This window comes from Pongo abelii, chromosome 15 (assembly GCF_028885655.2).
Source record: "Pongo abelii isolate AG06213 chromosome 15, NHGRI_mPonAbe1-v2.0_pri, whole genome shotgun sequence".
Classification (NCBI taxonomy): domain Eukaryota; kingdom Metazoa; phylum Chordata; class Mammalia; order Primates; family Hominidae; genus Pongo; species Pongo abelii.
This window is the reverse complement of record NC_072000.2, coordinates 59,062,453-59,075,536: the sequence shown is the minus strand read 5'-3', so window position 1 is coordinate 59,075,536 and position 13,084 is coordinate 59,062,453. Positions and strand designations below refer to the sequence as shown.

Sequence of the window (13,084 nt, the reverse complement as noted above, 5' to 3'; positions counted from 1 at the left end):
CTTGCCCGGGCAACCGGCTAATTTCCACGCGGAGGGCGCCGCCGCTGACGCCACCACCCGGCGACCTCTGTAGGGACCTGCTCTGGGCGTGGGCGGGTCGGCGCAGGCGCAGTGTGGTGAGCGAGCAGAAGCGCGGGAAGCGGCTCTTGTGGATCCTCAGTCGCGGCGGCTCGGTCACCCGGGTGAGTCCCCACTCCGGCTGCCCGCGTCCACCAAGTAGATGCGTGTTCCTTTTCCGGCTTATTGTCTGACAGACCCTCTGCCTTATCTCGCTGGTATCCCTCGGGTGGGGGAAACCGGGCTGCGGAGAACGGGCCCTAGAGGAGACTAAGCTCTCTTCCTATCCCTAGCCTGGCTGCTTTTCTCTCTTTTGAAATAATAAGACTGGCTTTTATAAAACATTTTCAGGTAGGTAAAGGAAAAGATGCCTGCCACACGGAAGCCAATGAGATATGGGCATACAGAGGGACACACGGACGTCTGTTTTGATGATTCTGGGAGGTAAGGTTCTTTGAGAAAAATAACGTTTCAGGTGCAAATGTTAAAACATTTATCCTTAAACTTTATATATGCAGTCAGCTGAAAATGACTCATGCGGATAGAGGAATAATGTTGAAATCTAAAATGGCACACATATTTCTTTAGATTTATTGTTTGATTCGGGCCGTCATGGTAGTTGTAGTATATCGACAGAGTTATAATCGTACTTCCAGAGGAGTTGGAAAGATGCGAGCTTCTCCCCATATATTTTCCCCTTCCCTGCGTCTTAGATTATTAATTTTGTCAGATCACTAGATACTGCCTACTTGTCAAATTCGGTGGCCTGTTCTGTTTGGAATGGTATCCTTCCATGGCTTTAGTGATGCTATTTCCTTTTTTGCTTTTTTTTTTTTTTTTAACTTTTTGACGGCTTAAAACAATTTTTTCCTCTGATTCCTAATCTATAATATTTTCCTACGGTTATTCTGGTCCCTTTTATCTTTCCAAGTCCCATTCTTATGCACTACTGCTCGATTGCACGGGTTCCACTGTCGCTTCTATGTTGATTGATTCATTGAAAAAATACTCGTGTGTCTCTTTTGCTGGGGACTAGAGATAGAGCGAACCAGACACAGTCTTTTTCCTCCTTTGAGCTTAAGGTCTTTTTGGATTGACAGGCATTGAACACAAATTAATCACAAAAATAAATGTGTATTTAGAAACAGTAAGTAATATGTGCAGTCATAAACATGTATGAGGAGAAGCTCATCTAGTTAAAGGAGTCATGGAAGGCTTCTTTGAAGAAGTGTTTCTTGAGCCGCCATCTGAAGACGGAGCAGGCATTAAGCAGTATAAAGAGATGAGTGGTGGTGGCGGTGGGGTGGTGATGTTGGCATAGTAAGCAGAGACAATACTGTGTGTAAAGGCCCAACGGGGCCAGGGATCATGGTATGCTCAAAGAACTGAAAGAAAACTAGCCTTACTAAAATGTGGAGGGTTATGCAGAGTTTAGTGAGGGATGAATCTGTGAAGTTAGGCAATGGATGTCCTATCCAAGACCTTCTGGACTTTATTAAGGAATCTCGTTTTATCCTAAAAGCACTGAGAAGGTATTAAAGGCTTGAAGCAGAGAGATGTGATCAGATTTGTTTTTGAGAAAATGCATGGAGGATGAATTGGAAAAGGAGCACTCATGGATGCAGAAAGACTGTTAGAAGATACCTGTATTAGTTTGAGTAAGTGTGATAGAAGCTTGGACTAGAGTAAACATGGGTGTGTAGAAAAGAGGATACATTCAGGAAATATTTAAAAAGATAAAGTCAACAGGATGGATCAGATATTAAGGATGGAGAAAGAGGCAACAGGGATAACATCTACATTTCTGGATGTTACAGTTGAGAAAGTGATGCTTCCACTTGCAAATAACAGGAACACTTGAAGAAGGGCGTATTTCAGAGGTAGAGCTGTGGGTGGAGATTGAGTTTGCGTTTGGATGTGATTATTGTAGGATTTCTTTGAGATATTCAACTAGAGGGATAAAGTAGACCGTTGGAGAAATGTGTCTCAAGCTTAGAGAAAAATGTGAGCTAGAGATAGAAATATACAATTGACCCTTAACATGAATTTGAACTGTGTATGTCTACTTATACATGGATTTTTTTCAATACACATATTAGAAAATTTTTGGCAGTTTCTAACAATTTGAAAAAACTAGCAGACGAACCATGTAGCCTAGAAATATGGAAAAATTAAGAAAAAGTATGTCATGAGTGCATAAAATCTATGTAGATACTAGCGTATTTTATCATTTACTACCATAAAATATACACAAATCTATTATAAAAAGTTAAAATGTACTAAAACTTACGCACACAAATATTTCCAGACTATCTGCAGTCAAGAGAAATGTAAACAAACATAAAGATGCAGTGTTAAATCATCACTACATAAAATTAACTGTAGTATATACTGTATTACTGTAATAATTTCATAGCCACCTCCTGTTGCTATTTCGGTAAGCTCAAGTGTTGTATCTGCTTAAAACACTGTATGAGATTGTATCTGCTTAAAACACTGTATGATGCTCATGAGCAGTTTGTCTCTCCAGTAAATTGCCTATCTCAGTAAAAAGACATCTCTGGTGGTTCTCATATATTTTTCATCATGTTTAGTCCAATGCCGTAAACCTTGAATAACACCATGGGAATCATATGAAGTGCCACTAGTGATGCTGGACATACTCCTAAGAAGCAGACAAAAGTCATGACATTAAGAGAGAAAGTTGAATTGCCTGATACGTACTGTAGATTGAGGTCTGCAGCTGCTGTTGCTCACTATTTCAAGATAAATGAATCCAGTGTAAGGACCATTGTGAAAAGGAAATTTGAGACACTGTTACTGCAGCTATGCCAGCAGGCATGAAAACCTTGCACTTTTTGTGAAATAACTTTATCTTGTATTGAAAATGCAGCTTTTACGTGGGTATAGGATTGCAATAGAAAGGCATAGCTATAGACTCTAATGTGGTGCCAGAAAAAGTGAAGTCATTATCTGACAACTTAAAGTGAAAGGAAGGTGAAGGATCTAAAGCTGGAAAGTTTAATACCAGCAGAGGATAGTTTGATAATATCAGAAAGAGATTTGGCTTAGAAAATGTCAAGATGGCGGGGTGTGATGGGTCACACCTGTAATCCCAGCATTTTGGGAGGCCGAGGTGGGTGGATCACCTGAGGTCAGAGCATGCCCAACATGGTGAAACCCTGTGTCTACTAAAAATGCAAAAAATTAGCCAGGCACAGTGGCAGGCACCTATAATCCCAGCTACTCAGGAGGCTGAGGCAGGAGAATCACTTGAACCTGGGAAGTGGAGGTTGCAGTAAGCCAAGAGTATGCCATTGCACTCCAGCCTGGGGATCAAGAGCAAAACTCCATATCAAAAAAAAAAAAAGAAAAGAAAGAAAAAGAAAAGGTCAAGATGGCAGTAGAATCAGCTTCTGCTGACCAAGAGACAGCAGACAGATTCCCAGACACCATTAAGAAAATCATTGAGGAGAAAGGACATCTGCCTGAACAGGTTTTTTGTTTGTTTGTTTGTTTTGTTTTTTTGAGATGGAGTCTGGCTGTCTCCCCAGCTGGAGTGCAGTAGCGCGATCTTGGCTCACTGCAACCTCCGCCTCCTGGGTTCAAGCGATTCTTCTACCTCAGCCTCCCGAATAGCTGGGATTACAGGCATGCACCACCACACTCAGCTAATTTTTATATTTTTAGTAGAGACGGGGTTTTGCCTTGTTGGCCAGGCTGGTGAACAGGTTTTTAATGTAGACTAAAATGCCCTATTCTGTGGGGGGAAAAATGCCACAAAGGACATTTATTAGTAAGGAAGGAAAGTGAGCACCAAGATTTAAGGCAGGAAGGCTAACTCTAATGTTTGGTGCAAATACAATCAGATTTATGATCAGAACTGCCATTATTTATAAAGCTACTAACCCCTGAGCCTTGAAGGGAAGAGATAAACTCCAGTCTCTTAGTTGTATAACAAAAAGACCTAGACAATGAGAACCTTTTTTTCTGGATTGATTTCACTGGTGCTTTGTGCCTGAAGTCAGAAAGTATCTTGCTAGTAAGGGACTGCCTTTAAAATTCTTTTAATGTTGGGCAATGCCCCTGGCTACCCAGAATACCATAAGTTCAATACCGAAGGTGTCAAAGTGGTATACTTGCCCCCAAACACAATGTCTTGAATTCATCCTCTAGATCAGCAGTTCATACAGGCCTTTACAGGCTCATTACATAAGTTAATCTATGGAAAGGATTGTCATTGCTATGGAAGAGAACCCCAGTAGAGAGAACATCCTAAAAGTCTGGAAGGATTATATCATTGAAGATGCCATCATTGTTATAGAAAAAGCTCTGAAGGCCATCAAGCCCGAAACAATAAATTCCTGCTGGAGAAAACTGTGTCCAGACGTTGTGCATGACTTAAGATTGACAGCAGAGCCAGTCAAGGAAATCATGAAGGAGATTGTGGGTCTGGCAAAAAAGATAGAGAGCGAAGTAATTTCAAGATATAGTCCTTGGAGACATTCAAGAGGTAGCAGACACTGCTGGGCACGGTGGCTCACACCTGTAATCCCAGCACTTTGGGAGGCCCAGGCAGATGGATCACTTGAGGTCAGGAGTTTGAGACCAGCCTGGCCAACATGATGAGACCCTAGTCTCTACCACAAACATAAAAAATTGGCTGTGTATGGTGGCACACGCCTGTAATCCCACACTCCGCCTTCTCTCAGGAGGTGGAGGTTGCAGTGAGCCAAGATTGTGCCACTGCACATTCCAGGCTGGCCAACAAAGCAAAACTCTGTCTCCAAAAAAAAAAAGAAAAGCTAATAGACACTAAACCGAAGAGTTAGCAGAACACAATTTGATAGAAATGAGTTCTTCCTAACTACTGCCAAGTGATAAGAAGATGTAGAAGAAGCAGTGCCAGAAAACAAATTGACTTTAGGCAATCTAGCAGAAGGGTTCTGATTATTCAAGACTGCTTTTGACTTATTTTACAACGTAGACCCTTCTATGTTATGAGCACTGAAACTAAAGGAAATGGTGGAAGAAGGATTGGTACTGTATAGAAACATTTTTAGAGAAATTAAAAAGGAAAAGAGTCAGACGGAAATTATGATGTGTTTTTATAAAGCCACACCAAGTATGCCTGCCTCTCCTGCCTCCTCCTCTACTTCCTCCCCCGCTTCCACCTCTGAGACAGTAAGACCAACTCCTCTTCCTGTTCTCCGTCAGCCTTCTCACTGTGAAGACGATAAGGATGAAGACCTTTATGATGATCTACTTCCACTTAATGAATAGTAAATATATTTTCTCCTCTTTATGATTTTCCTGATATATTTTTTCTCTATATTACTGTATTGTACAGATACAGTATATAATACATAGACAAAATATGTGTTAATTGTTTATGTTATCAGTAAGGCTTCTACTCAACAGTAGGCTATTAGTAAAGTTTTAGGATAATCAAAACTTATATGTGGATTTTTGACTGTTTAAAGGTTGGAACCCATAACGCCCATGTTGTTCAAGGGTCACCTTTACATCTTTAGCTGATACCTTCCAGAGTTCAGGATTGAGGTTCTGGCTGAGAATATAAATGTGAGAATTGTCCTTATAAACATAATATTTATTACCGTGAACTTGGATGAAGTCACCTAGGGAAGGAGTAAATATAGGTAAGAAAAGAGGTTCAAGGGTACTCCCAAATATTTAGAGATCAAGTTAAAGAGGATCCAGCTAAGGAGACTAAGAAAGAGTAGCTAGAAAAGTAGAGAACTGAAAGACAAGAAGGATGTTTAGAAGCCAAATGAAATGTTTGAGGAACAGGAAATAATAGACTCTGTCAAATGCTCCTGGTGGGTCAGGTTGAAGACTGAGAATTCACCATTAGATTTAGCAATGTGGAGGCCATTGGCAAGTTTTATGGAATGGTAAGAATAAAAACCTTGAAGTGGATTCAAGATAATGGAAGGGGAGGAATTTGAATTAGTGAGGTTGACACTACGTGGTTTTGATTTTGTCTCTAGTACCGGTGGAGTATAGAAAGAAATCAGTCACTACTTAAGAGGGCTGAAGAGAAAGCAGTGACCCCAGAAGAATGACCAGAAAGAAAGCTGAGTATATAGAGATTTTGCTGGTGCCTCACCATGAACCTCATGAGACTCAATGATTTAAGAGTCAAGAAGAAGTGGTCAGATTAGGGAAGGAATGTTGCTCTCTGAGGGTAGAGTCGAGGTAGTAAGAAATGTGTTGGTAATCATTGACTCCTTGAGGTTATGTCATAAAGCGGATGAAGTCTTGATATAATTAATCTTCATGCCCAGACACTGATAGCGGATTTCTTTTTTTTGAGATGGAGTCTCGCTCTGTCGCCCAGGCTGGAGTGCAATGGCACGATCTCGGCTCACTGTAACCTCCGCCTCCTAGGTTCAAGTGATTCTCTCTGCTCAGCCTCACAAGTAGCTGGGATCACAGATGCCCTCCACAACAGCTGGCTAATTTTTGTATTTTTAGTAGAGACGAGGTTTCGTCATGTTGGTCAGGCTAGTCTTGAACTCCTGACCTCAATTGATCCACCAGCTTTGGCCTCCCAAAATGCTGGGGTTACAGGCATAAGCCACCACACCCAGCCTTACTCTTTATTATTTTAAAGTAAATCCCATACATCTTATAACTAAAATCTGGTTTATTGGGGGTAGAACCTAGTAGAACAAAGCTTTAGCAAGAGTCATGAATCAAAAAAGAGAAGGCACAAATAAAATAATATTAGAGATAAAAAAGATACAATAAAGGCTTCAAAATACGTGAATACATTGACACCCTTGTGCCAACAGTTTTGAAAATTTGAAACAAAGGTATAATTTTCTAGGACTATGTAAATTAACAACTTACCCAGTTTACCCAAGAAACAAATAAAAATATTTATTTACATTGATTATCCAAACATTAAACATGTGATGTAAATGTTAACATATGTAGGATAATCATTTCTGGTACATATTTATGTCCTTTAATCAGTTTCTTAGCCTGTCTGTCCCATGGTATTGCTGATATTTTTCTGAAGAATATATTTTTAATACAGTGTTATTTTTTCTCATAAAATTAGCTGTAGCCTTGTTTAGAGTTGCATTCTATGCTGAATAAATTTGAAGTTAGATCTTCAATTCTTTTTTCTTTCTTTTTTTTTTTTTTTGAGTCAAAGTTTCACTCTTGTTGCCCAGGCTGGAGTGCAATGGCACCATCTCGGCCCACTGCAACCTCTGTCTCCCAGGTTCAAGCAATTCTCCTGCCTCAGCCTCCCAAGTAGCTGGGATTACAGGCACCCACCACCACGCCTGGATAATTTAGTATTTTTAGTAGAGATGGGGTTTCTCCATTGTTGGTCAGGCTGGTCTCGAATTCCCACCTCAGGTGATCCGCCAGCTTCAGCCTCCCAAAGTGCTGGGATTACAGGCCTGAGCCACCATGCCTGGGCTAGACTATTACATTTTTTAATGAGAAAAATGTTAGGTTCTAAGGTACTTCGCAGGCTCAGCAAATTCTACTAGCTGGGAGAGTCATAATTTTTAAGAGTTTGTTTTAATTGAAATGGGTAAATACTTCAGCCTCAGTATTTTTATAGGTTCTGTCTTTTTATCTCCATTCAGGGTACCCTTCTTCAATAATAGGGTCTTCACTGTTTTTAAGGACAAAAATTCATTAAGTTGTCTATGATTCTTTTGGATGTTTCACAGATTTTAAGCCTACTCTTTTATTTCATTCTGGCACAGGACATAAATTTATACAATTAAAAATAGGAGTTCTATCAAAAGATTCTTCCCATAAGTCAAGATATTCCAAAGTACAGTTACAGAATTTTAAAATGAAATCATTCACCATTTCAGCTTTTCATGTACAATTTGTTCAATTCTTATTTGCTTTTGTAGGGATAAATTTCAGTGTCTTCCAGTGTATAAGTTTTGTTTTCATGAATTGCATTTCACTAAAAGCTTCAAAAGCGTAAGTTTAATGCTTTGATTAAAGATGTCTGTTTTCAACTAAATGCAACTAAGATTTAGAGGACTTGTTTCTAATAATAATAATAATAATAATACCATTATTACAGTAGGACACTTAGGTTGTTTTACAGGGTCGCTCTTCAAAGGCTTGAAGATTTTAAAAACCTAATCACTCCAAGCAGAGGGAGAAAGTATGTCCTGCAATGCTAGTATTTTTTGTGTATTTAATTAACATTGGTTTGTGCGCTGCTGAGGTGGGAGGGTTGCTTGAGGCCAGGAGGTCTAGTAGTTTTTGTGTATATCACATTGATTTCTGTGCAGCTGAGGTGGGAGGATTGCTTGAGCCCAGGTCAAGGCTGCAGTGAGCCATGGTAGGGCCACTGCACTCCAGCCTGGGCAACAAAAACAGAAACAAAACATGTTTTTTTCAAAAATTCTGTTGTTCAGCAATTCTAGATATAAATAAAATCTGAAAATTTGACAAGTATGTCTTCTTTTTTGTTGACATGTTATCTTGCAGCTCATTTGGCTAGAATCATGAATTATAATTCCAAATTCAAGTACTTTTGTGTTTCACAGATTTCCTAATATAGTAAGAACATTGATTTTTCTGGCCGGGTGCAGTGGCTTATGTCTGTAATTCCAGCACTTTGGAAGGCTGAGGTAGGCGTATCACTTGAGGTCAGGAGTTCAAGACCAGCCTGGCCAACATGGTGAAACCCCAACTCTACTGAAAATACAAAATTTAGCCAGGTGTGGGTGGTGCGTGCCTGTAATACTAGCTACTTGGGAGGCTGAGGCAGGAGAATCACTTGAACCTGGGAAGTGGAGGTTGCAGTGACCCGAGATTGTGCCACTGCACTCCAGCCTGGGCAACAGAGCAAGACCCTGTTTCAAAAAGAAAAAAAAAGAATATTGATTTTTCCTACAGCACTGTAGAAAACAATAAAATTAATATGTAGTTATTTGATACAATAAAAGATAAAACCGTTTAGAAGAATGTTTAGACTACTCTAAAAGCACTTCTTTCACAGTACTGCTGAACTCTATTTTCCTGCCAAAGTTTGTATTTGTATTACTCTAAAAATTAAGAATTTTATCATTAGTGTTGAACTTTTCAAATAAATTTAGATAGAATCCCCAATGATGTCAGATATTTCACTTTCAGCAGAATGAACTTACAGAAGATTTACTTTGTTTCCATGAACTGAAGAGTAAACTAAACTATGATTGGAATTAATACAGGTGATTTTCTATTTAAAACTCCTGATGACATTGATATAATACTTTTATCATTTAACTGTTTTTGAAAGTTCTTTTGCTGTCTATGACCATACCACCCTGAACGCACCTGATTTCATCTGAAAGTTCTTTTGATAATGGAGAGAACCCATTAACAGTCACTTTGCTTTTTATGCTTGCACCAGAAAACTTGGAATGAAAAATGAACAAAATTATTTTAGAACAACTGACATTTCTTTTAATGCTGCACTGTCCAATACAGTAGCTACTAGCCACATGCAGCAATGTAGATTTAAATCAATTAAGGTTAACTTCATTAAAAAGTCAGTTTGTCTGTCACATTAGCCACATTTCAGTTGCTCAGTACCAGGTATAGACCATTTTCATCACCTCAGAAAGTTGTTTTGGAGAGCACTGAGTTCTTAGGAAGAATCATGCTTCGCAAGATATAAACTCACCTTCTGCAGGAGTAGAATCAGTTTTTAGGTAGCCTTCTCAAGATAACTACTAACTTGAATAGATACTGATGCTTCTTCGGGACTTTTTTCTCTTCTAATTTTCCTGTGGTTGGTGTTATCACTATAGTATCACTATAGCCCCGTGGTAAACGTCAACTAACATTTTATTCAAGTTATATTTTCATTATCAACTTTCCTGAGAAGAAGAAATTTAGTATTTAATCTTTTATTAAATATGTACTTGATATACTTTTTTAGCTCATTGCCACTGAAAGGGTGTGTTGGTTTTTATTTTTTTCCAAAAATTTCAAAAGCATAGCAATCAATAAAATTAATATGTAGTTAGTTATTTGATACAATAAAGGACAAAACCATTTAGAAAAACATTCAGACTACTCTAAAAGCTCTTTAGAAGACTGCTTAACTCTATTTTCTGCCTTTATTTCTTATTAATTCCACTATATTTCACTATGATTTTCCATTGGTCCCACCAACTGGCACCTGTAACTTTGTACATCTCCTCCAGTGCATCTGCTGATACACCAAGAAGCCCACTGGGGCTGGGTGTGGTGGCTCATGCCTGTAATCCCAGCACTTTGAGAGGCCGAGGTGGGTGGATCACCTGAGGTCAGGAGTTCGAGACCAGCCTGGCCAACATGGTGAAACCCTGTCTCTACTAAAAACACAAAGATTAGCTGGGTGTGGTGGCCTACACCTGCAGTCCCAGCTACTTGGGAGGCTGAGGCAGGAGAATCACTTGAACCCAGGAGGCAGAGGTTGCAGTGAGCTGTGATAGCACCACTGCACTTCAGCCTGGGCGACAGAGTGAGACTGTGTCTCAAAAACAAAAACAAAAACAAAAAGAATTCCATCGGAACAAAAATGTGAAATACTTTTCTCATCACCATTGGGACTGAAAGAAGTAGCTATCCCTAGGGTCTTATGTCTGAATCCATTCCGTTTTTTATTGACTGCCTCACATGTTGTCCCCGAAAGGATTTGTTAGTTACATTGCATCAGGAAAGGGTAGGGAAAGGGGAGATAGCTTATCACTAGTCATTTTACAGATTTAACCATGTGTTATGTGTGTTATGTTACTAAATGAGACCATGGCAGAAGCTGGAAGTACAAAGAAGAGGTCTGCCAAACCCACCCTAGCCTTTTTTTTTTTTTTTTTTTTTTTTGAGACAGTGTCGTGCTCTGTTTCTCAGGCTATAGTAGTGCGATCTCGGCTCACTGCATCCTCTGCCTCCTGGGTTCAAACGATTCTCATGCCTCAGCCTCTGAAGTAGCTGGGATTACAGGTGTGCACACCACTATGTCTGACTAATGTTTGTATTTTTAGTAGAGTCGGGGTTTTGCCATGTTGGTCAGGCTCCACCCTAGCCAATTTTGATGCAACTAATACTAGTATGTTTTAAAGTGAAAATTCCTGGACAAATGCCAGGCCAATTGGACACATAAACCAGGAGTATCCCAGGCAAACTGAGACTTATGGTCCTCCTATCTACTCCCTATAGAAGGGAGCCTAACCACCTTACTCTGGCATTAAGGTTATTCTAAATAGGTGACCTAGACTTCATTTTTGTTTTCCTTTCCTGGCTTGTCTGCTCCAGGTAAACTCCCCCGTGCTGTATTAACTATATTTTGGTTCATGTGGTTTTCTCTGGAACTGCCCTTGTCACCAGTCTTAGCATATCTAGTCCTACTTGTTCTTTGACTTCGCAGTATAAATACCATCTTTCTTATGAACCTTTTTGATTTTTCCCAGGTGAGAATTAATCTTTTTCTTTTGAACATCCACAGCTCTTTATATAGATTTCTTTTTGCTATTTATTATATGTTATTTTTCTATTTTATTATATATATTTTGTGTTTTTATTTGCTTTTTTTGTATGTGTGTAGATAGGACACATACTAAATGAGTAAAAGCATTTGGAAGATAAGAAGTTTAAAACAAGTTATGATAGATACAGATGGCTGTTTGAAACACGTTTGGATAGTTGAGCTCACACATCTATTCATTTATTAATTCAACAAACGTTTATTAAGGTTTCTGTCAGAGACTGTTTGGTGCTAGGGATACAGTAGTGGGCAAGGAAGATACGGTCCCTATTGTTGCGGATTATATACCCATCTTTCTTACATTCTTACAAATAAATAATTTTATGCTGGCCAAGCATGGTGACTCGTGTCTGTAATCCCTTGACTTTGGGAGGTCAAGACAGGCAGATCCCTTGAGCCCAGGAGCTCAAGACCAGCCTGGGCAATGTAGGGACCCCCTGTCTCTCCAAAAAATAAATTAGCCAGGCATGGTGGCATGTGCCTGTAGTCCCAGCGACCTGGGGAGCTGAAGTGGGTTGATCACTTGAGCCTGGGAGGCGGAGGGTGTAGAGAGCTATAATCATGATACTGCCTAGGCAACAGAATGAGACCCTGCCTCAAAATTTTATAATTTTATGCCATAGAAGAACTAGAGTATTAAACTCATCTTTCATTTTATAGAAGGAAATTAGCACTTTTTTTTAAGGTTTATGTGCATAAAATGAGAAAAAATACTGGCTAATGTCTTCATTTCATGAAAAAGTGGTAAATATAGAGGTAGCATTCCAAAAAACTAATGTATATGAAACTAGGTGACTTTTTTTTTCCTTGAGATAGAGTCTTGCTCTGTTGCCCAGGCTGGAGTGCAGTGGTGCCATCATGGTTCATTGCAGCCTTGACCTCCCAGGCTCAAGTTATCTTCCCACTGCAGCCTCCCAAGTGGCTGGTACTACAGGTACATATAACCATGCCTGGCTAATTTTTTAATTTTTTGTAGAGACTAGGTCTCTCTGTATTATCCAGGCTAGTCTTGAACTCCTGGCCTCAAGCAATCCTCCCACTTTGTACTCCCAAAGTGCTAGCATTATAGGCATGAGGCACCATGCCTGATGACTTTAATTTGTGTCTTTTCTTCACAGTTTTATTGTGACTTGTGGAAGTGATGGTGATGTGAGGATTTGGGAAGACTTGGATGATGATGATCCTAAGTTCATTAATGTTGGAGAAAAGGCATATTCATGTGCTTTGAAGGTAGTAAAAACAGTTATATCAATTGATATGAAATGATACTGGCATGTGATTTTTATGCTTGAGTGAAAAAATATTTTTGAATATAGATACACCTTTGTTTATCTCATGAAATAATATTTTTAAATGTATGATAATGCTGTAACTTGCCCTACCATTTTTTTTTGAGATGGGATGTGAAAAATATTTTTGAATATAGATATACTTTTTTTAATCTCATGAAATAATATTTTAAAATGCATAATAATACCATAACTTGGCCCACCAATTTTT

At 39.2% G+C, this 13,084-nt stretch overlaps 1 protein-coding gene across 6 annotated transcripts in view; it reads left to right on the top strand.

Annotated features, from left to right (window-relative positions):
• The first annotated feature begins 93 nt into the window (after positions 1–93).
• WDHD1 (WD repeat and HMG-box DNA binding protein 1) overlaps positions 94–13,084 on the top strand; it is an 83,471-nt gene continuing 70,480 nt past the window's right edge. For 4 of the 6 annotated variants that reach the window (XM_054530107.2, XM_054530109.2, XM_054530108.2 and 1 more), the window contains exons 1-3: positions 94–182; positions 409–501; positions 12,703–12,814. In XM_054530107.2, coding sequence (XP_054386082.2) covers positions 425–501; positions 12,703–12,814 — 189 coding nt within the window. In that variant the 5' untranslated portion in view covers positions 94–182; positions 409–424. Of the gene's footprint in view, positions 183–408; positions 502–1,579; positions 1,716–9,219; positions 9,285–12,702; positions 12,815–13,084 lie in introns of those variants that run through there. The other 2 variants (XM_054530110.2, XM_054530111.2) reach the window with 2 other exon arrangements.